This window comes from Aspergillus lentulus (assembly GCF_001445615.1).
Source record: "Aspergillus lentulus DNA, contig: Alt08, strain: IFM 54703, whole genome shotgun sequence".
Classification (NCBI taxonomy): Eukaryota; Fungi; Ascomycota; class Eurotiomycetes; order Eurotiales; family Aspergillaceae; genus Aspergillus; species Aspergillus lentulus.
In genome coordinates this window covers 2610490-2633022 of record NW_028322118.1, presented here as the reverse complement: position 1 = coordinate 2633022, position 22533 = coordinate 2610490, and the positions used below count along the sequence as shown (strand labels likewise).

At 50.4% G+C, this 22533-nt stretch overlaps 7 protein-coding genes across 7 annotated transcripts; 3 read left to right on the top strand and 4 right to left on the bottom strand.

Moving 5' to 3' along the window:
* Positions 1–658: 658 nt before the first annotated feature.
* ALT_4109 (putative ATP-dependent RNA helicase (Hrh1)) lies at positions 659–3187 on the bottom strand (the record flags this gene model as incomplete). Its single annotated transcript, XM_033558284.2, has 2 exons — positions 659–1012; positions 1076–3187. The coding sequence occupies 2 exons, from the start codon at positions 3185–3187 to the stop codon at positions 659–661; spliced, it is 2466 nt and encodes an 821-aa protein (XP_033414175.2).
* Positions 3188–3636: 449 nt separating this feature from the next.
* On the bottom strand, positions 3637–5359 carry ALT_4108 (putative F-box protein (Pof7); the record flags this gene model as incomplete). Its single annotated transcript, XM_033558285.2, has 2 exons — positions 3637–4899; positions 4964–5359. The coding sequence occupies 2 exons, from the start codon at positions 5357–5359 to the stop codon at positions 3637–3639; spliced, it is 1659 nt and encodes a 552-aa protein (XP_033414176.2).
* Positions 5360–5989: 630 nt separating this feature from the next.
* Positions 5990–7323, top strand: ALT_4107 (putative mitochondrial carrier protein; the record flags this gene model as incomplete). Its single annotated transcript, XM_033558286.2, has 2 exons — positions 5990–6113; positions 6173–7323. 2 exons carry the CDS (start codon positions 5990–5992, stop codon positions 7321–7323), a joined length of 1275 nt encoding a protein of 424 aa, XP_033414177.2.
* A 5685-nt stretch (positions 7324–13008) lies between these two features.
* Positions 13009–14956, bottom strand: hsp60 (chaperone ATPase HSP60; the record flags this gene model as incomplete). Its single annotated transcript, XM_033558288.2, has 3 exons — positions 13009–14522; positions 14598–14739; positions 14846–14956. 3 exons carry the CDS (start codon positions 14954–14956, stop codon positions 13009–13011), a joined length of 1767 nt encoding a protein of 588 aa, XP_033414179.1.
* Positions 14957–15940: 984 nt separating this feature from the next.
* ALT_4105 (uncharacterized protein) lies at positions 15941–17169 on the bottom strand (the record flags this gene model as incomplete). The annotated part of the gene is made up of 2 exons (XM_033558289.2): positions 15941–17043; positions 17109–17169. 2 exons carry the CDS (start codon positions 17167–17169, stop codon positions 15941–15943), a joined length of 1164 nt encoding a protein of 387 aa, XP_033414180.2.
* A 1276-nt stretch (positions 17170–18445) lies between these two features.
* ALT_4104 (ATP synthase subunit epsilon family protein) lies at positions 18446–18825 on the top strand (the record flags this gene model as incomplete). The annotated part of the gene is made up of 3 exons (XM_033558290.1): positions 18446–18477; positions 18549–18663; positions 18757–18825. 3 exons carry the CDS (start codon positions 18446–18448, stop codon positions 18823–18825), a joined length of 216 nt encoding a protein of 71 aa, XP_033414181.1.
* A 451-nt stretch (positions 18826–19276) lies between these two features.
* On the top strand, positions 19277–22016 carry ALT_4103 (N-alpha-acetyltransferase 35, NatC auxiliary subunit; the record flags this gene model as incomplete). Its single annotated transcript, XM_089599685.1, has 7 exons — positions 19277–19343; positions 19441–19736; positions 19803–20039; positions 20092–20550; positions 20610–20867; positions 20921–21019; positions 21075–22016. The coding sequence occupies 7 exons, from the start codon at positions 19277–19279 to the stop codon at positions 22014–22016; spliced, it is 2358 nt and encodes a 785-aa protein (XP_089456023.1).
* Between the last annotated feature and the right edge of the window lie 517 nt (positions 22017–22533).

Genomic DNA, 22533 nt, shown 5'->3' with positions numbered 1-22533 from the left:
CAGCGAGACTTTCTTTCAACTTATCACATTTACCAGCCCTCAGGGGGGAAAATATATGTACAAGAGTCTCCAGTGCTGAACTCAACCATATCCATCCATCATCAGCTCAGCTGACAACATCTCTGCAGTACTTGCCAAATATTACACTGATATTCAACGGAGTACGAGGTAATCAATAATGTCATCCTCCTAAAGATAACGACACCACCACCGCCAATGATGTCGCTCTTGGATGATGTTAGTTCAACTTTCCAAGTCTTACTGCCTGATAACCGAATCGGACATGATGCCTGAGGACAGCACCATACAGCTGTCCTTTCGCGCGAGGAGCAGCGAATACTAAACTCCTGATCCTCAAACAGGCTAAATGGCGATCATCCCATCCGTCGGCCGATCTCACTGACATGTCATCTATTCGTTGTGGACTCGTCACTAGCTAGTTCATCGCTGCGAGTCTGTGGCAACAGTGTATCAGCGATGTGTCAATGAGAGGGTCGAGAGTTTATCGATGCTGCAAATGTGAGGGATAGCAATTTCGTACACTCGAGTTTATTACAGACTAGATACGGAGTACATTGTGTGGACTGTAATGCAGGTGGGTATATTCTATCGTCAGGTATATACATATCTTAAGGCCAAGATTCATCAGACAACATGATCACAGCGCTCCAGTCAACGCGTCCCCTACCCAATCCATCTGCACTGCACTAACCCCCCGTGCATAACTGCGATTTGTAAACACAAACTCATTGTACATGATAGCCTCCACTTTCTTGCCGAACAAGACGCTCGACGGGTGGATGGCCACCGTCTGATTCCCGACAACGGTCCGATAGCTGCCATCCGGGACGAGGCGGGCCGTGTTGGTGGAAAACCCGCGGAGGAAACTCTGGAGAATGAGCACAGGTGAGGGCTCGCGAGTGGCCGAGTTGTTAGAGCCGTTGCGAGAGTCGCTGGCGCTGGGAAGGAGCTTTGCTTGTCGGCATTGTGCCATGAGTTGTTTGCGGACATCCTGCGATAGTCAGGGTGGTTAGTCGAAGAGCGCGTTAGCCGGAGAGGAATAATGACAACGTACCATCACTGACTGCATGGCTCGATGAGAGACCATGTGTCGTTCGGCCCAGGCCTTTCGATCCGTATTCTCCGCTGCGTAGGCTTGCACAGTGGCCAGCATGGTGAGGTGATCGCCTTCTCTCCGATACAAGTCTCGGCGCGCTTTCTCAGCCTCTTCCTTCTTTTCTTCGGATGTTGTGTTCAGGAAGATGTTCTCCACACTGAGGCAGGAGATGATGTCAATCACATCTAAAAGACATCCTTCTCCATGTTCTGCTGCTGCTAAGAGGACACGTCCGAGGGTGGGCGTAAGAGGCAGCTTGGCGATGTGCAACCCAATCGAGCTGATTTTCCCGGATTCCTCCAGAGCATCGATGCTTAGCAGTTGAAGGAGCGCTTTCTCCAACGACTCGCGTGGAGGTCGCGTCAAAAACGGGAAGCCCATGACATCGTCAACACCGCGGGCTTTCATGTTGAGCAAAGCTTGGCTCAGATCGCATCTGAGAATCTCTGGTGTATTGGTCTCATCAAGCGCTAGATAGTCCTTTTCGGTGTAGAGTCTGTAACATTGTCCCGGTGCTTCTCTGCCGGCACGACCTTTTCGCTGAATGGCGGCGGATTTGGAGATGGGCTTGACCAAAAGAGAATCCAGCCCTAAGCGAGTACGGAATTGTTTGATCTTTGCTTTGCCACAGTCCACAACAAATCGGACACCGGAGACAGTCACGGAGGTTTCTGCAATGTTGGTTGCAAGGATGACTTTGCGGGTGCGAGGAGGCGCGGGAAGAAACACCCGTTGTTGAGCGACCTGAGGAAGAGCCGCAAATAAAGGAAGTACCTGGACCTTGGGTAACGCAGGGTCCATTCCAGTCGCATACTCGTTGACCAGATGCTCCAAAGCTTCGACCGTTTCCTGGCCTGTCAGGAAAACAAGGATATCCCCTGGCATCGGCTCCTTATAATGAATCTGAAAGATCACCTTCAGAGCTGCATCCACAAAATCATGCACAGGAGCCGGGGAGTAGATCGTTTTGACTGGAAACTGGCGACCTTTGATATGGCAAACAGAAATCTTGTCCTCGCCATTTGCTTGTGAAGAATCCTGCTGATCACTGTCCCCGTTTATTGCCTTAGTACCTCCTCGCGCCTGTAGACCCTCCTTGAAGAAATCCATCAGACTCTCCATATCAGCCGTGGCACTCATGACCACGACCTTCAGAGGCACACCACCTCGCCCTTCCTTTTTACCCGAAACCAAGTTTCTCAAGAACCCCAGCACCAGATCAACATTAACACCACGTTCGTGCACTTCATCAACCACAATCGCACTGTACTTTGTCAACGAGGGGTCATGCAGCATCTCCTGAAGGAGCATTCCCTCCGTCAGGAACTTGATCCGCGTACTTGGCGACGTAGACGTATCAAACCGCACCGAGTAACCCACTTTACTCGCCGGCGACGAAGACCCCAACGGCGTCCCCATTTCCTCAGCTACACGTCTCGCCAGCGAGATGGCAGCCACTCGTCTCGGCTGTGTAATGGCAATACACCCACCAACCATGAGTTCCTTTTTGAGCCCATCATCCTGAGTAACCGTCGCCTTGGTCGGACGGCACCATCGCTCATCGACCAAGAACTGAGGAATCTGTGTACTCTTTCCGCTACCCGTTTCACCGACAAGCAGCATCACGTCGTTCGCGCGCAGTTTCTGCCGGATCTCATCGCCGTGAGGGAAAATGGGGAGGTTCTTGCGGGTTTCGTACAGCGCCTTGGCCTTTTCTCTCAGGGAAGTAAAATTATGCTTCGTTCCTTGGGGTGCTTGGTTCCTCGTCTTGTGCTTCTTGTTCTTGGGGTGGTCGGATGTGCCATTTGCGACGCCGTTGACCGCATCTTTCTCGTTGGTCTCGCGTGAGACTGGATCGGCCTGCGTTTCGTTTGACGAACGGGATTCTTCCGACCGTGTATCTGTAGGCCCCTCAACTTTTCGCTTCTTGCTTTTCTTCTTCTGGTGGTCTGTAGGCTGATCTTTTCGTTTGACTGGCTCGGAGCCTTGAATTTGTTCGGCCTCAGGAACCTTTTTAGGGACGGGGACGTCGTCCGCGTCGTCAAAAACGATACGTACCCTTTCGGGCATCGTGGAGCCTCGTATGCAACCGCTTTATCTGGCAAGGAAAAAGATTTTATGATTAACCGAGTACCTCTCTATAGTGAACAAGCACAACAATCGCAGTCTAATGATTATCGAACCCCGTGCTTTGGTGATCGGTGGAGTCCCCGAAATTTTTCTGCGGGAGAGCCTTATCGATAAGCTCCTTGGCATCTATATGATTACCAGTTATTCGTTCGTTTGTTTAATCTACTCAGTACCAGGTACTCTATATTTTCGTTTATCACCGAAACAAAGGCGAGTCACCAGCAGACGCCTTTCTAAATATTTGCTGAAGATAATCCGTCCTATCTCCCTATATACTCCGTTTATGGTATCGATCAGATCTCGAATAAAGCCCCAAATTCTTCTATACCAAAGCCGAGCAAAACCTGTACTATATATCTTCATGCAATCATAACAATTGACGAATATGTTCACATACCCCAACCGCGAACCCTGCGGAACACGAATGCTCGATCATTGCGAAGTCCAAACTCAGCCCAGTCGTCGGTCAGCTGGTTGTGACTCCAGAATCCCTTCCACACAAGCTTCGTGTTTTTCGATGTGTTGGCTGGTGTGGCTGTGGGGTTGGCAGGCTTCGACCCTCCAGAGGACGACCGGAGAGACAGATGCATTGTGTACATGTACTTTGAACCGACGCCTTCAGTTTCAATGACGACATCTCTGGGATCCAGGACAGGACTGTCCACTGTCTTGACTGGGAAGGGCGGGCAGTCGGAAACCGGCGGTATGTGGCTGTCGTCTACTGATTCAGAAGCGGCAAGGGGCTTGACGAGATGCCAACGTCCTCGACGAGCTTCCTTCAAAGCGGACATAGCGACTGGGGGTATCGGTTCTGCGGCTCCAGCTAATGTGATACCTGGCTCAGACGTATTACGTTGATGATGCCGATGCGAGGATGTTGCGCGTGCAGCTTTCATATTCTCCTTACTGATGTGAGGAACAACATCCAACGGCTCCGCAGTTGTCAGTATAGAAATGACTGAACCATCCGGGTAGAACCGTAAGTATCGATAATAGGTGACGATATGTATGGGACTGTCCCACGATATATTGTGGTATGAGGATGCGGCACCTGGGCGAGTATAATTGACGGTGCTTAGGTATACACCAGTGAAACGAATTCGGGGGAACATCTGGAAGACCTGACTCCACGAGGATAATGGCTTAGGAATCTGCACGGGTACTGAGAAGGGAAACGGCGTATAGCGTTGCCCCATAGTATACTCAGGATTGCCATGGATGTCACAAGCAAATGAGTAATGCATCGACCTAAAGCCAAACTCGGAACCCTGGCAAAGTCGTTTCCAGATGTGTTGTTCATGGGCGAAATGATATGCCAGGCGCTTGCAGACCAACGCCATCCGACAAAACGATGCAGGGTCCATCAACGCGACATGCCGAAGGATAACTAGTAGGACCTCGGATGGAATGTTCGCAATAGGGCATGGTGGCGGAGGTGTGCCTTCAATTTCGGGCTCAGCTCGAGGAATTGGCAGATGGGCGAAAGAGGCAATAAGCTCAGGAGTAGGTAGTACCACTGGCTCATCTTGGGAATCTTGGCCACTCGCCGGAGCGCCAGTCGCTATTGAGGTTTTTGGGGCACCATGTGTGGATTTCTTCCAAGCAGCAGCAAAGTGCTTGTTACGGTATGTCCTGTCGACCGCAGAATCTAACTAGAGAACAAATAAACAAGTTAGTTACTCTCTTTATACTCCAAAATAATATCGGAATCCTTACCCGGTAGGCCCTGCGATAATGATGCAAGCTGTCCCCCAAATTGCCCTCCGCCTCTTTCTCTACCGCTCGTTCAAAGTGTTCCAAGGCGGATCTAGGTTCTCTTCGCGGTATCTGAGAGAGGAGAGCATCCTCATCTACCCTTCCTAAGCTCAACTGTTCGACACCATGGGCGATTTCACCCTGGTCGAACGCTGTTAGCCCTTCTCCGTCGTCCTCCTCTTTACGTTCCAAGGCCGCATGTCGGGTAGGAGGGAAGTGGCCGGGCCGGCCGGCAGAAGATACAGACGATTTTCGTTGTGTAGTACTAGGCCTGTTATGATGTGTCCGGCGTGCAACTTCCTCACGCCACTGGCGTCGAAACGATTCAAGCTCGGCGTTGTCCTCCATTATGGTCATAGATATCAGAAATCGTGATGAGCACCAACGGCGGAGTCACTTTGATTGATAAGCGGTAGTTCGCCGATAGCTCGATGCTTGGCTTTAAATCGGAGAATAGAGCAGTTTAGAATGCCGGCAAGAAGTCGTGCAAATGATACGTAGTCGTTAAAAAGACAGCAAAATAAAATCTCAGGCCATTCTTCCTGTACAAACGAGGATCGATCGATCGATAAGATCAAGAATGTGAGCAGCATAGAAAGAGTAAAGAGAGGAAGAATCGCGGGGACCAGAGAATAATAATGCTTATCTCCGGGTCCAAACTTGATTTGGATGAAGCGCCACCGCCGGCAGCCGGGACGGGGACCTTCTTTTTCTCTCTGACGCATTGCTGATTTTCCTCCCCGCTACCGCCAGGTTCCCCGAGGGCTCGTTATTTATTATTACTTCGAGGACTTCAAGAGCTGGACGTGAAAGCTACCTCAGTCTCCATCCAGGCCATAATCTCTTTACCTACCTTGCTTTGAATGAACGTCAGACGTGGCGACCGACGCAGCACCTAGTGGTGGACGTTCATTTCAAGAGACGAGTACCGCTGGATTAGGACAGAGCCCGGCAGAGTCATGGCCATGGGACCGTGAAGATACAACGATGGCGACTACTTCTGGGGCTGTAACAGGCCCTGCTCCAGTCACTGAGCGAAAGGATGGTGACATTTCAATCACGCAGCGCATGGTATCGGCCACAGGCGGTAGCATCCTGACGGCTTTACTAGGTGAGTTACATTCGCTGCATAAATTTGGAGCAATTGAGATGCTGATTGATTCCGTGCAGCAACTCCTCTTGACGTCGTCCGTGTCCGACTTCAATCACAATCTTCCGTTCAAAATGCATCCCCCTACACCTCTCACACAACTCAGACGCTAAAACACTTGCCACCGAATCTGGGAGTAACTGCTTGTTGCCGCGAAGTGTTCTGGTTCGGTCAGGATCCACAAGTGTGTATAGTAGGTCCAGGCGCCGGGACCATTGGAAACTCTGCGCCGGCCGTAGCGGACTGTGCAGTCGAAGAAACGCAGCGCAGGACGTTTACCTCCACTTTGGATGGCCTACGCAAGATCGCCCGGAATGAAGGAACTCTGGCACTTTGGCGTGGACTTAGTCCCACGTTGATGATGAGCATTCCTGCCAATGTCATCTACTTTGCTGGATACGATTGGTTACGTGCCGACGAAAAAAGTCCCATCAAACGATTCTTTCCCGCCGCCTACGCTCCCTTAGTTGCCGGTTCTGTCGCGAGAATCGCCGCTGCGTCAGCTATCAGCCCGATTGAGATGTTTCGGACGCGTCTGCAGGCCACACCCGGTACGGGTGCAGGGCATTTCAAGGCGACGTTGGAGGATCTGCATCAAATGACCCAGGTGCATGGCTATAGGGCTCTCTGGCGCGGATTGACACTCACAATGTGGCGCGATGTTCCATTTTCCGGATTATACTGGTGGGGATACGAGGAATGCAAACGCTATCTTCTCGATCTGCGCAGGGAAGCCTACAACCATCATCTCCTGCCTCATGCTTCGTCCTCGGCTCTTCAACATGATCTAGATACCCCGACTTTTCTCGAAAGCTTTCTATCTGGCGCATTGTCAGGTTCTCTGGCGGCATTCGTTACCACTCCATTTGACGTTGGTAAAACGCGTCAGCAGGTGTTCCGACACATGGGTGATGGCGGTCCAAGCAGTTTGCGAGGCAGCGTAGCGCCGGAAACACTTCGACCTGAGCAGCTGTCTCTGCCTAAATTTCTTATGCACATCTTCCGTGAAGAAGGCATGGCAGGCCTTTTCCGCGGTTGGGTTGCGCGTTGCTTGAAGGTAGCGCCTGCTTGTGCTATCATGATTTCCACGTATGAACTTGGAAAGAAGATGGCACGGGGCGTTAACGAGAGACGACAGTTGGCCGATGAAGCTCATTCCGACTCCGTATAACAAATATCGGGCGTGAAGTCACATATACGCTCTACCAGCTTCAAGCATTTGGTAGCCACCCTGCGCCGAGAGTAACCCGCTACCCATGACCATGGACGTTGAATGGCACTTGGAAATCATCTCCTCTGGCCTCTCACATTCCCACTCCATATCATTTTGCATCAATCTCTCCTTCCCATGTACCAGCATCATTGTATAACTATTTATCCAGCGAGCAATTGGGTTCGTTGATTGTTCATCTTTTGATTAATGTCTGATGATACCGCACCGCATGTCGCCTTATAGAGCATCTAACGTGTACTTTTGCTTCTAGCATCTTGGAAAAGGGTTTTATCTATCGTTCTTGCGAAATCATCGCAGTCCAAATGTGTACATAATATCGGGGAACCGGAGTACCTTTCTTCTCTGGATAACAATATGGCGAGACAAATCTTTCCTCCTCACTGAGCGAATTTGCCACTTCTATGAAGCTTACTTAGTGCTTTAGTAGCGTACTTTCAAGTCATCAATAGCGATCTGCTCGACGCGGAAGTATAACATTGCGAGATCACGAGGCCGCCAGGCGTGTCTTATCCTTCTCGGCCACCCGGCAGATGTACTCACCTTCTTACATTCCAGCAGATGAGTTTTCCATTACAGATCTTCATCTCTCATCTTTGTAAACAGTGTTAGTGCATCAGATAGTCCTACTCACCAGTTCTTTTAGCCTACCGCGTCCGTGTGGGAAAGGTCACAATGGCACTACTGCATAAGCTCACCGATTCTCACCACACCATAGAAAGAACGAACAGGACTCCAGCCAGTCAAAGCTAGAAGTTCAATTTCGGCACAAACATAAAACTTGACAACCATGACACAGGGAAATCGTCAGATAGTCGGAAGACTCAGACGATCTGTGTTCTTGATGATTTGACCTCAGAGGTCCGAACGACACTAAAATGCGGGGCGTGATATTGGGCAAGGTCTATGAGTATACCTACCAAGCCCCCGAGGTGATCGCTAATCTTCCGCTAGTGAAGTGTATATAGGCCCTGTTGACGAGGCTGGAGAGACAAGGCTGTCAGCGTGTAGGATGTCACCTGCCACAGCCTCCCACATGAGTCAGATGATGGTCGCTATTCTGTGTCTTTCTAGATGGTAGCCTCCTTGATGGATCTCATCTTGCGTCTGTTCTTTCAGATGGACATCGGTTAGAGCGCTGCTATTACTCGAAGGGGCTCCGAGTTATGGCGCAGAATATCTCCCAAGGCGACCCACGCGGTCGATTCACGGTTAGGAATTCTGTCCATTCTTCAGATGTCGAGTAAGCCCAAAATGCCGTTAAACTGACCTTTAGAACTTCAAGCACTGATCCCTTACAGCATCGTCGCTGTTCCTTCCATAGGATCTGACCCATGGAATACCTGGTTCGGTGATGGCTCTAACGAGCCATGGCTTATAACGGACCTCACGAGGGAGATACCAAATGCGCGGGTGCTACTATATGATCATGGAGAGCCCGGCGCTCGCGATGACTTGAATTCGCTGGCTCATAATCTGCTGAAGCAGCTCCATCAGTGGCGACTTAGCGCTGTAGGTCATGTTGTGCTTAAAGATTGAATCATGTACTGACTTCTTGCTCAGAAGAGTCGACGACCCATCTTCTTCATCTGCCATAGCACCGGCGGATTGGTAGCTAAGGCGGCCTTGGTCATCGCCAGCCAAGCGTCGTCGAATATGGAATCTATCCTGTCGAGCTGTCACGGAATAGCTTTCTTTGCGACTCCACATCAGGGATCGACCTACCTATACGCTCCAGAGTATACCCAAAGCATTTGTAGCATAATGAGATTGAAGTATAGCATCCCGTATCATCTGCGGGGAATTTTGAAGCCTCGACATCAACAACTCATGCATCTTTCCAATCAGTTCAAGGCGATCTCGGCGGATTTGAAAGTCTGGACCTTCCTGGAGACGGTTGATTCCGCCATCAATATCGCAGACTCGGACACGAGCGCCACTATCGAAGTTCACGTACCCATCACCTCCATTCGATCTGGCCTACTAGGTCTGGAGCATGAGAAAGAAATACCTCTCGCTACCGATCATGTAGGAGCAGCATACTTCAAGGATCAAGAGAAAACTACAAGGATGAGCTTCATAAAGGAGCTTCAATCATCTGTCTCCATGGCAGTACGACTGTCTGCTCTTGTGGATGAGCCACTCCATGTCAAAAAGGAAGTCACGATTCAGGTCAATGGGTTTTTTGAAGATCCTGCACTTGGAGTCAGCGAGGAGACGCCTCTGAAGCTTTGGTCTACCAAAGTGACACTCCATGATTATCTGTCAAGGGGCCCATCCGAGTGCCTCAGAGATAGGCTAAGCAAGACCAGCAAGATGCCGCCTAGTTTTCTGGATGATTCGTCAGTGAGCAGCTTTGACAGCCGACGAGCGTCTATTCATTCAGAGTCAGAACCCGATGAACCAGTGAATGTAACGAGCGAGAAAACCGAACAAATCCAGCCCACTCCTTCTCTCAAAAAGAGTCGCAGTTTCATGCCCATGGCTTCTCCGAGAATTCATGTCAGCGAGCCCAGTACCGAAAGCTATCTTGAGTTAGGCGACGGGAACATCAGCTTCGAGCTGGATGAGCCGGTAGTACCGCAGGCAGACACCCCTCAGAAGGAAGATAGTGGCAGTGAAGCGGGAGAGGTTCCGAATAAGAGCTCCGATGCCAAAGCGAGCCAAACAAGATCACTGTGTGTGAGCGTTCTGCAACATATATGAAAACAGCTCAGCTAAGAAAAAGCACAGTAATATAACATCAAGATATAAAGAGCTCCTCCCTGTGCCGCTCCCGAAACGAGGTCAACGGAACATGATGGGAGCAGACAAGCCTCGAGCAGCACCTCGATTTGACCGACCAGAACCTGGAAGCGAGAAGCTTCTATGGATACACATTCCTTACACACATACTGGTTGGGTACCTTCCGTACTGGCTAAAGCCTGTGCGGATCGTCAAATCCCACATTTGTGAGTGCTTTTGCGGTTCCAGTTTTTCTATTTATTGCCTTTGGCAGGCGCTAAGTATTCCGCCGAGGTTCAGTCTGAGCAGGTTCATAAATGAGGAAAATTGGTTTTCAAAGCTGATCAGAGCCCGTCACCTTGAACCTCACGCTCGTTATGTACGCCCTTCGTGCATCCATTCCCGGCAGAATGATGCCTCGCCCAGCAATCCATCGAGAGTCACGGAGGACCCTCAGCTCGCTCTATATGTGAGTTTAGGCCATAATCGATCAAGATAATTGCTAACCATTCATATCTGGCAGATGCCATATGTAAGCCTGTACGCGCGCTTTTATTGACACATGCTGAAAAGCAGCCAGCTTCATTGGGATACGTACTGGAATCTAATACAACGCCGGAAAGTTGTGCAAGACCGACTGCGGCAAGGAAGATCCAGACCCGTACCGGACAAAATATCCAAGGCGCATTTGGAAGCGAAGTTGATTTGGAAGTTCCTCGGAAGGGAGCCTCCAATTCACCTCAGGAGAACGTTGGACCAGTTTGGATACCCAAACCTGAGATCTACTACTGCCCGAGATGACGATCAAATGCTCTGGAAAAGGACGAGGAAATCAATCAATCTCAAGGATGAGATAGGGGAGTCAGTGAGATTGGAAAGTGATTCAAGCGTTCCGGACGTTTTTGAGGATGGCAAAGTTCTCATGGTAGACCAGCTATGGCTTTGGATATTGGACCAGAGAACGGTCGTGACCTTTTTCCCCAACCAAGAGGCTACAACATCCGAGGTTAGGCTCTATGAACAAGCAAACTTACACAACAGTATCTATAATGAACTCAATGGAGATCTGGCACGGCGTTTCGAGACTGCTGGTGATCTTGCTGCGCTCATAGTACAACATGCTGTCACTGTTCTACTTGACAGGACACTGCACCACGATTTACAAGTCCTCCGAATTTTTGAAGAGTCCATCAGCATCTTGGTAAGGATTACATAGCGTGCACGTCTCGACAGCTGACTGACCAAGGATCAGACAGAATCAGTGACCAAGTCATTTAAGCGGTTCCGAAGTCGCGGATTTACCATTAACCCTGCTCAACACAACAAAACGGCCGATGGAAGAACAATGACTGAGGCAGAGCGTGATGAAAGAGATATCCGTGTAGCAAGACAGAACCGAGAAGACCTGTCTGCGCTACTGGAACTGAGGGATATTATGGATGAGCTAGGAACGATCATGAAGGTTCTCGAACAGCAAACCACAACCGTCAAGACCATGGCTAGATACTTCGCAGACAGGGGATATGGCAAGGTCTTTGTCGAAGCCTCGCTGGCCAGGCTGGACGAATATCGCAATCAAGTCCAGGAAATGAGGGAGAACACCATCCTGGCCCAGAAAGCCGTAAGCACCTCCGACGTCCATCATGACGCCGTTCGCTGACTTTCGGACACAGGTAGAGAATCTTCTCGACTTGAAGCAGAAGCAAGCCAACGTCGATGAATCTCGACTGGCTCGGTGGGAGGCAGAAGTAACCCAGACGCAGTCACGGTCCGTGATGGTTTTTACAATCTTCACTGTCATGTAAGTCGCATCTGCTCCACACAGGTCACGTCTTACACAATTGCTCATCCGGCACAGATTCTTACCTCTCTCCTTTTTCACCTCGTTATTCGGCATCAATGTCCGAGAATGGAGCGGCACAGAGACAAACCCCGATTTCCGTCAAATGTTTCTGATTGCAGGTAAGGACCCTGGTTCATCTCTTCTCAAGCTACGTTAATTAGATACCTCTGACGCCATGCTCTAGGCCCGTCATCAGTCGCAATCATCGTCATCGCCCTACTCTTAGCCTTCAACGAAACCCTCCGGGAGACTGTTGCCAAGGCACACGCAATTCTCGTCGGAATGGCTCAAGACTTCCTCCTAGCTCCCGCTAAGAAGTTTCTTCATCTGTCCAGATCTTCAGAAGAGCCCTTGGACGTGCATCATGAAAAGAACCGCTTTGATCGCTATCTGTCCTCCCGGCGGTATCGCAGGCAATTGGAGGACGATATCTGGAAACAGCATCCTGATTGGATGATTTCGCCGCTGCCACCTGTGGCAGAGTATGAGATGATGCCGCCGGGATACGATTACTCAACGAAGTTGAGAGAGTCGAATCGGCAGGGAATCTCGGCTTAGATATGCTTGCATGGCCTATGGCTGCATGGTAGCGTCTTCTTGATCATTACTGTATGACAGGGCCGTCGAGAACCGAGTAGCAAACCTACGTGAAGATTACAGAAACTGAAGAGAGGATGCCGTGAACAATCAATTATATTAATTGAGGCACGACCACCACAGCTCCAAAGCTGTCGTAGACTACATAAAGTACATATATGATACACAGGACTCCCTAAGACTTTTCATGCCCAATGGGATGGAGTGGAGATGTTGATCGAGTCAATCAAAGGGGAGGCGGATCGAAGAGGTAGATATGAGTATCGAGGTATAGGACGAAGTGGGAGTAGGTGAAGGGGCTGTCAAGGCGTGTAACACATCAGAAACAAAGGAAATATTACAGAAAATTCTCAACACCGATATATCAGAAAATGCTCGTACATGCAAAGACACGCTCGAAGGGAAGAGAAACCTTTAAATCATGGAAGAGGCTAGGCTAGCGAAGGGGACTGGGAGCAGCTTAGAACATGCCGCCACCCATGCCGCCCATACCGCCCATACCACCCATGCCGCCGGGAGCAGCAGGGCCCTTCTCTTCAGGGGCCTCAACGATAGCGACCTCGGTGGTACCGAGCAGGGAGGCGACACCGCTGGCGTCGAGCAGAGCGGTGCGAACAACCTTGAGGGGATCAAGGATACCGCTGGAGATCATGTCGACGTACTCGCCCTTGGAGCTGTCGAAACCGCGGTTGAAGTCCTTGGCGAATTCGTCGGTCAGCTTGCCGACAATGACGCTGCCCTCGAGGCCGGCGTTCTCAACAATGGTGCGAGCGGGGCGGGTGATGGCGTTCTTGATGATGCTGACACCGAGCTGCTGGTCGAAGTTCTCGGGCTTGACGTTGTCAAGGCCGTTGGCGGCGGCCTTGAGAAGGGCGGTACCACCACCGGGAAGGATACCCTCCTCAACAGCGGCGCGGGTAGCGTTGAGAGCATCGACAACACGGTCCTTCTTCTCACCGACCTCAACCTCGGAGGCACCACCGACCTTGATGACGGCAACACCGCCAGAGAGCTTAGCCAGACGCTCCTGGAGCTTCTCCTTCTCGTATTCGGAGGTGCTGGGGTCCGCCATGACACCACGGATCTGCTCGCAGCGCTGGGCAATGGCGTCCTTGCTGCCCTCACCGTTCAGGATGATGGTATCCTCCTTGGTGATGGTGATGGCGCCGGTGGAACCAAGCATGTCGGGAGTGAGCTTCTCCAACTTGATGTCGAGCTCATCAGTGAAGACGGTACCGTTGGTAAGGACGGCAAGATCGCCAAGGATGCTCTTGCGGTTGTCACCGAATCCGGGAGCCTTGACGGCGGCGACCTGCAGCTGACCACGGAGCTTGTTCAGAATGCAGACGGCGAGAGCCTCACCCTCAATGTCCTCGGCGATGATGACCAGGGGGCGGCGGAGGGTGGTGGAGGCCTCAAGGGCGGGGATGATGTCCTGAACGGCGGAGATCTTCTTCTCAGACAGCAGAATCAGGGGCTTCTCGAACTCAACCTTCTGAGACTTGGCATCGGTGATGAAGTAGGGGGAGGTGTATCCACGGTCGAAACGCATACCCTCAGTGACCTCGAGCTCATCCTCAATGGTCTTGCCCTCCTTGACAGTGATGACACCCTCCTTGCCGACACGCTCCATGGCGGTGGAGATCAGCTTACCAATGTGGGTGTCACCGTTGGCGGAGATGGTAGCAACTTGAGCGATCTCCTCACCGGTGGTGATGTCACGCTTGTTCTTCTGGAGGTAGTCGACGACAGCATCAACAGCAGCCTGGATACCGCGGCGCAGATCCATGGGGTTGCAGCCAGCAGCAACGTTCTTCACGGTCTCAGAGAAGATGGCACGGGCAAGGACTGTAGCGGTGGTGGTACCGTCACCAGCAATCTCGTTGGTCTTAGAAGCGACATCCTGGAGGAGGCGAGCACCGAGGTTCTCGAACTTGTCTTGGAGAGTGATGGCCTTAGCAACAGAGACACCATCTATTTCAGTCAGTACACAATTCGTTTCAATGGCAAGTGGAAACAGCGACTGGGGCTAGCTCGAGTCAGACATACCCTTGGTGATCTTAGGAGAGCCGTAGGGAGACTCGATAAGGACGTTACGACCCTTAGGACCAAGAGTCGAAGTCACGGCCTTGGCCAGAGTGTCAACACCCTTGAGGAGCTGAGCACGGGCTTCGACACCGAACTTGAGTTCCTGAAACGTTGTTAGCAAGGTGTCGGGGGTAAGCTCCGGGTGACACGGAAGAGAAATTGGCACCGTTTCAGGAGTTTAGAATTGCAGATCGCAGATGAAAACATACCTTGTGGGCAAAACGCTGCTGCTGCAGGTTAAGGCCAGCGGGCTTGGTGAAAGCAGCCCGCTTGGAGGCAGCGGAAAGGACAGACGTCCTGGAAGAAAGAGCTCTCTGCATTATGGGAAGAAGGGTGATAGGACGGGATAGAAGAGAAGATAATAAACGTTAAGATGAACGACTACTGCCCGATCGAACCTCCCAGAGCAAGAACAGGTACAGAGAAGGAAGAGAAGAGGAAGAACAGAAGATAAGGAGGATGGAATGGAGATGAAAGCTGGGGAGATGAAGCCAAAGTCTCGAAATTTTTCCAGGCGGTTCTCGATCCCCGGATGTCTTGGCGGCAGAAGCTCCTAGAAGGTCACGTGTGGCCTTCCCGAGGGATGTTCTCGGATCGTCGGAAGGGGAAATTCGTACACAGATGCCGATGGGCAACAGTATCTGAGAGTCATTCGCATATGTAGAGCTGAATGGGCCAACACATGTATCTTTTCAAAGCAAAAGATACAGGTATGATTAATGATTGTCGCTGAACAGTCAGATCTACTTCTGTCCCAGCCGAAGTTCCCAAGATAGATTATCATGCAGTCTCTCTGCTCCGTATGATTGCGAATGTGTATACACCTTTTTCTTCCTCGAAGGTACAGCAAGACTTATCATATTTGGTAGAAATTGAGGTGATATGTTCAGTAAGGCTAGAAGATACCCAATCTCCTGTTCCAGGCTATGAAATAGTTGAAAACCGAGAGCTGATTGGTAGAAGCAATTGCAACAAAACGAAAAGCTAAAGCGCGGCAAAGCAACGAAAATACGCAAGAAGAAAGAACAGAATCTAGTCGGGTATGATGCAGAATAAGCAGATGCTCGCAAGGTCATTCCAAAGAGCGAAGATGATGAAAAAGCCAGAGAAATTCCTGAACCACGATTCCCGGCTTTGCCCCATTATGATGCATCCTAAATGAGGCTGACGATGCGGAAAGCTCAGTCGGTAAGAGAAAGATTCCAACGATATGCTAAATCATAGCGAGGCCACATAAGTATTGAGCTTGGGTATCCAAGGTCTTTGAAAGCTGACAGTGAGCCATATGATTCTGTCAGGAGGAATCAGAAAAAGGGATTCATTTCCCCCGAACTTGCAAAGTTGGTCCCGTTATTGTCTTTATGCCCATCATTAGCATGTATGTACTGAAAAAGGTCGTCAAAATACATGCTTTGCTCCCCTGGAGCAATGCCAATTTGCTCACTCTGATGGGGATTCAGATGATTCAATGGGTTCGGAACAAAGCCGAGCTGCTCGTTCTGTGAACTGGGATAAAAGTTCTGATAAGCATTCATATGCAGCCCCTGGCTAGACGCAAAATCCAGAAAATTGGAGTTTGGATTTGTGATGGACGACATGCCCATGTTGGATTGATCTGCGGACGAATAATTCCCACCCATGCTCTTAGTATCTACCGCACCCATGGAATTTGAATTGTCTGTGCAATGAAGATCCTGATACAATTGCTGGTCAAGTAGACTCTGATTGTGAGGATCGAAAGCGCTGACCGTAGTATGTTCTGGACTCTCGACTTTGACAAGCTTTTCGCATTTAGGCTGCGTTCCACGCCTGTATCTCAGGACAACCACCTTGCTCCGCTTTCGAAGACGAGAGCGGGAACGGTTCCGAGCACCCCTATGATTGGGATACTCAAGAAACTGGGCACCAGAAACCACCAAGTCTTCGGAGCCAATCGGACTGCCATCAGCGTCCTGGTCACTTGCGGACTGAGGCTGGACTTTGTGGTCTTCCTTGCTGTGGACTCTCGAGCTTTTGCTGTGTGCAGCGTCTCTCTGAGCCTTTGAGTGCCGTCTAACAACGTACTCTTCGTCAGATTCAATATCGGTATCTTGTGCAAGATCAGATGGCTCTGCCGCGCTGTCGGACTCCCGTTCGTTGCGCATCCTGCGCCGAGCACGTCCTCTGGAGTATGTTGTGGATGCGTTTGAGGCTTTGTTTGGAGCCCCAATGCCGCCCCGTCGAAGTGGTGGAGGGACGACTTTACCACCATCGACCCGGCGACTGCGGAGTTTGGATAGGTGCTGGACTATTGCTCCTTCTGTGACGTTGTGGCCCATCGTGGACGCAACATCTGCCCATGGAATCTTCACATTTTTTGTGTTACAGACAGACTGTATTGTCAGGAGGAGCAGCTCGTCTAAATCGGCTACCAAATAAGTCAGATCGATTTCCATTGAGTGAACATGCCTGCGGCAGGAAGGGATGACTTACAATCCCAACGAACCAGAATCCGCTTCTTAGGCCTAATCAACTGCTTCTTAAGCGTGCCCATGTTTATATGCGTGCCTCTGCCTTTTAGTGACCTTTGATATCTGCTGATGTCCGATGAGTGGCCAAGATCGCGAGGGAGGCTTTGACACAGGGAGCACTGTACAGCGGCACTGGCAAGAAAGTGAGAGAAAGATGAGAGATGGCGAGACCCGAAACACTACCTGGAGGCCAAATGCAGCACCAGAGTGAAAGGATTTTAGGATGTCGACATACGTACTATCTGGTTTGCGTTTCTTCCTCAAGTTGGCATTGCCTAAGCCTCCTGGAGTTGCAAAGTAGATATCTCCAACAACCTCTGTAAGTCAGAAGAGGAAGATGATTTGGCAAGAGGTGATGAGAGAGATGAGGGACAGAGGTGAGTGAATAATGAAGGGTGAAACCAAGGGCAGACCATAGCTTGTTGTTCTTGGGTGTATTATGATGCGTACTAGTCTGTCTAATACGGCCATATTCTGCATCTCATGCACAGAAGAAGCTTCAATCTCTTGCATCTCGGCGTATCATGCGTAAATGAAGCTTTTATTCTTTGTTTAGTAAGTGAATATGTTATATAAATGCATATGGAAGATCTCTCCTTGTTAAGAGCAGTACGTTAAGAGCAGTTCTATATGGCACATTTCTGGGCGGACTGGGCATGGAATATAGGCCAGGCACGCTTTCTTCGGAGCCTGGGTCAAGAACGGAGAAAACGGGCAGGTCTTCTTAAATCTGAGTATATTCTGGCAGGACTGAAGGAAACTTTGGGTTCAATATTAAGGGTCGCCTAGTACTTAGCTGGCTTGTTGATATAACTTCTCATTGATACTTTGTGCGGTTCAAGAACCAGGTCCTAGGGCACACCCAAGGAGAAACAGCGTGTTATACAGTTGGTTTGTATGCCGATAAAGAAAAAACTCTTCCTTCAATGTTCTATCCCTTTGCATTATATGCTTGGACGTTTGAAGCATCATGAACCTGTCGAGTTCGGGTGTCAGTAGCGGCTCAAATCCATAGCTGGCTAGCCGATCACTGTCACTGAGTTCTTTCGGACTCGTGGAACAGCAAATTAGCAGCAGCAGAATTGTTCTTAGCCCAAGCCAGACATCTTGAATTCAATTTTGTCGGTGTATCCCCCTTTTGGTCGTTGAATGGCCGACGAAGGTGCTGTCCGATCACGTGAATCACATGACCTGAAGTTCCCGATCCTCCGAACTCTACGCTCATTCAAGCGTCACATACCCGACGACTTCTGATTCTCCATTCGAAACACAATCCCTCCAACTTCATCCGTCTTCAAAATGGCAGCTGCGTGGAAAGCCGCTGGTTTGACGTATGCACAACCCATCCTACCGACGATGCCGCTGAACAATGCGCGACCGATCCGGTACTGACTTTTTATAGCTACAACCGCTACCTGGCCGTCGCTGCCCGCGCCGTCCGCAGATCTCTCAAGGACGGTCCTCGTCTCGCTGCAGAGCGCCGTGGACAGTCAGAACTGCGTTTTGCCAAGTGGGAGGTTCGTATACACGTCATTGTTGTGCTGGATTGTGGTGGTGATGAGTACAATGCCTGGCTGAACTCGGCTAACGGATTTCTCGCTTGAATACAGAACGGCAAGCAGGGCGACGTCAAGAGTATCGCCGAAACCAACCAGCAGGCTGCTCAGGAGTCGAAGTAGACCATTCTCTCCGAAGACGAATCGATACGATGATATAGGGAGCGAATTGGGCTATCAAAGGCCTAGGGGAAGCTTTACCCGAGGGGAGGAACAATCACTGTAGCAATATTGGCCTGTTCGTTGAAATCAATAGAAGGAACACTTTCTTCCTGCCATTTATCAGTGTTAAAATGTAGAGTCTACCTGGGTGTAGTGTAAGAGTTCTGTAAGCAGACGTTCACCCTCCGCCGGCATCAAGTCTCTGCGGCCTTTTGCGTCCTTGTGGGTTTCATTTCCGCGAGTCGCATACGTACTGTCCGCCAACTCCCCGCTCCCTCCTCCGCCGTCTTGTCCCTCATTTGAGCCATCGCCCCCAAAGCCAATTTCTTATAGATGTTCAACCTCGCAGCGGGCTGCAGATGGTCGTGGATGAATATTAATGCTGCCAAGTAACGAAGTCCGCGTCCCGACGATGCGAGTCGTCTCGCAGTCGGTGGTCCCACGCGACATCACAGATGTATTCACACAAGCTGCTTCGAGTAAGAAGCCTTTTTCCTTCGCTGTCTTCCTTTCATTCTGATTGACCTGCTGTCTGGTGCATCGCACAGCTTTACTGACTGTTCGTCTTTTTGCTAGAGCTGCGAACAGGAGAACTCGTCAAAGATGAGTACTTCACACTGTTCGAGGCAGTCGGCGCCTTGGAGGTGGGTTGCAATCCTTTCAGTCTCGCTGCTAGACGATACTCGATCGTGGAACTTTTTCGTCGGCTGACAGGTCTTGATTCCCGGCAGATAATGGATTCAAAGATGGACAGTGGGTACCTCGGGCCTGGAGAGAATCACGCGCACGCCTTGGAGGACGACTACGACATCATGCGGGAGCTGGCTCCGGAAGAAGTAGTGGGAATATTGGACGAGTTGCTTTGCCATGAGGTGAGTGGGTTCCTCCGCAAAGCCGGCGGCTATCACCATTTGACTAAACGGTCTTTATCATGGCAGATGGCGTGGCATATGGGACATCCACTATCACAGACCCTTTTTACGTCCTTGTACCTCGATAAACTGTTATGGCCGGTACCGAAGACTTTCGAAGATGCTCGGTTTGCGCGTGAAAGGTTGGGTAACAAGAAGGAGGACTCAAAACTGTTACATCTCGTACTCCGCGCTTACTGCCTTGCGCTGGTTAAGTGCTGTGATTTTGTCCACTCGCGAGTTTCGGCGGAGTTTTACTACGAAGTTGGTTCTTGAAGTTTACCAGGCACTCTAAACATTTTCTGATTCTCTGCAGGAAGAGGACTTTGTCACTCAGCTGTACAATCGCAGCTTACTGTCACAGTTTGATGTGACAAACTTTCGAAACCTCCTCGATGAGGCGGTCTCCTGGACTGAAGGAACAGCCGATGCTCTCCATCAAAACTTGCGCGATGCAATCACATCCCGGCTGATCTTTCGACGCGAGTTCCTCCTCGCATTGGCCCATGACGCTGATATCTTGCAGAACAAGTCAACCGGCTACTTTGCGTCTTGCTTATCCCAGTTGTCCTCGCTTACCAAATCTGTCTCTCTCGGAAAGCCTGTGTCCGATGCCTTCAGTGTGAAGATTCAGCGGAGACTGGCCAGCACGGTGCCGCCTCGGCCCATGGTGAAGGTTAGTTTCGAGGATGCGCTGGCGCATCTGCGACGGTTGTGCCGAGATGCAATTGACCTACAGGAACTCGTTGAGTATGGTGGCCCATACAATTTCAAGGTATTCCGGGCCATTCCCATATTAAAGATGAATCTGAATGTATCTTCTAACGAATTCAGGTCGCCGTTTGGACACTGCTTTCTCGAAAACCTCAACCATCCGTTTATATCCGTTCGCTTACCCAAACTTTCATCCTGAGCAACATGACTGTCCTTGGCAAAGTCTCGCTTAAAGGACTTCTGTACGACGAATTGTCCGAATTTGTCCTCTCTTCGAGCGTGCTTCTTGATGCCAACATTGACGATACTGAGGTGCCCTCGGACCCTCGGTTCCAGATTGCCCAGCGGATGGACGCTTTTGTTAAACGTTTCGCTCAGGTGAGGTCCTGCCGCTTCTTTCGCGTAGTCGGCATTTTCTGACCATTATATAGCCCTTCGTAGACACTTTTCGAAGTGCGTGCCTCAACCGATGCCGCATTCGTCGGACACTCTGCCATACAATTATTGATTGGGATAACCTTCAGATGGAGGTGTGCAAACCGAGTTGACAATGCTCAGTTCAGACCAATACTGACCTTTGTGCAGGCCGAAGAACTCGACGAGCAACTTCGTACTCTCAGCGAAGAATCTCCGCTTACACTATCGAACGGTGACGCCACTTACTCTTACCCCCTAAGCAGCTGGGCATACCACCAGAAGCTGAGCCAATTCCGCCTTATCATTCAGCTTGGTTTCGAACTATCAATCTATGCACCCGAAGAACTTGCTGGGATGTACTGGTATCTTTCTCACATTTGCTCCACGCACCTTGCTCACATCGACCGAATACGGACATTTACGGTCGCTGCCGCCAAACGAAATCTGGCCGCTATGGCTGCAATGAAGAGCAACTCAGCCGAGCGGCAGTCCGCTTTTCATAAGACCCTTCGACTCCTCGAGAGACTCACCACACATATCGTTGCTATAGACGCCTTTGCGATATCCCTGCATGCTCTGTATGTACTTCTCGCTCGGCACAATCTTCTGCCGACAGCCTCTGCTCCAGGAGCGTACTCCAGCGAGCGGCTGCGCTACGAAATTCGAATGAAGCCTTTCATCCCTATCAGCCTGCCGGAACTTGTGCCGTACGAAGAGTATCGCCGGGAGGCGATTCTAGAAGGGGATAGCGATGAAGTCGTCTTAGAACGTGCCTCAAAGGCGATATCAGAAGCCCGCAAGGCCTGGGAAGCCACACTCGCCAATGGTACTTTCATTAAGGATTCTCGGGGCGAAACATACCAAGCGCCGGCCATCGAAGAAGACTGGAAGTCCGAGATTAAGGACACGATGCGGGCCTGCATAGGCGCAAGCATCGCTATCGAAGCGGTGAAGAAGGGGCTCGCCGACTCTGGAGGAACCAGCTCTCAAGCAGACGGTCATCGCGTCAGGCTACGAGTGGAGGTCCCAGAGGTTGGGTCGAAGGCACGCTGGCATGACTGGTGGGCTGTGCCGCAGGTTACACCAGTCAAGCCAGGAATTAAAACGTGATATGAGGCAATCCGGACGCAATTCGCTCTTCTTTCCTTCCGACAAAGGGTGGGAGCCTGATCTATAAATTTCACGAGGATTTTAGACGAGGAATTGAGGTTGTCTTATGATTTAATGTATATAGAATTGGATTTGTTATGGTTGAATGTTAATGCCATAGACAAATGCTGCATAGATTTTAATATGAATCAAAAGTTCAGAAGAAAAATCAGTTGCTTAACGTTTACCTATAACTATTGTGCTTTGGATCGATACCTTAAAAGAGAGAAGTGCTGATAGTTGACTAGGGATTGTCTAGGCCAATCCACAAGCAGACATCCCACCTCGTCCAAAACGACATCGTTCAAGGAAAACACTTCCGTAATAACCTTCCACCTTTGCTGACACTGAATCAACAACAATTTGAAATAGCCTGAAATTCAGTACCACGCAAGACTGCCATCAAGATCGACACAGCCGCATCTTCCAGAGTTCCAAGTGTATGGTCACCTTATCCTTGGCTCCACTGCCCGATTGG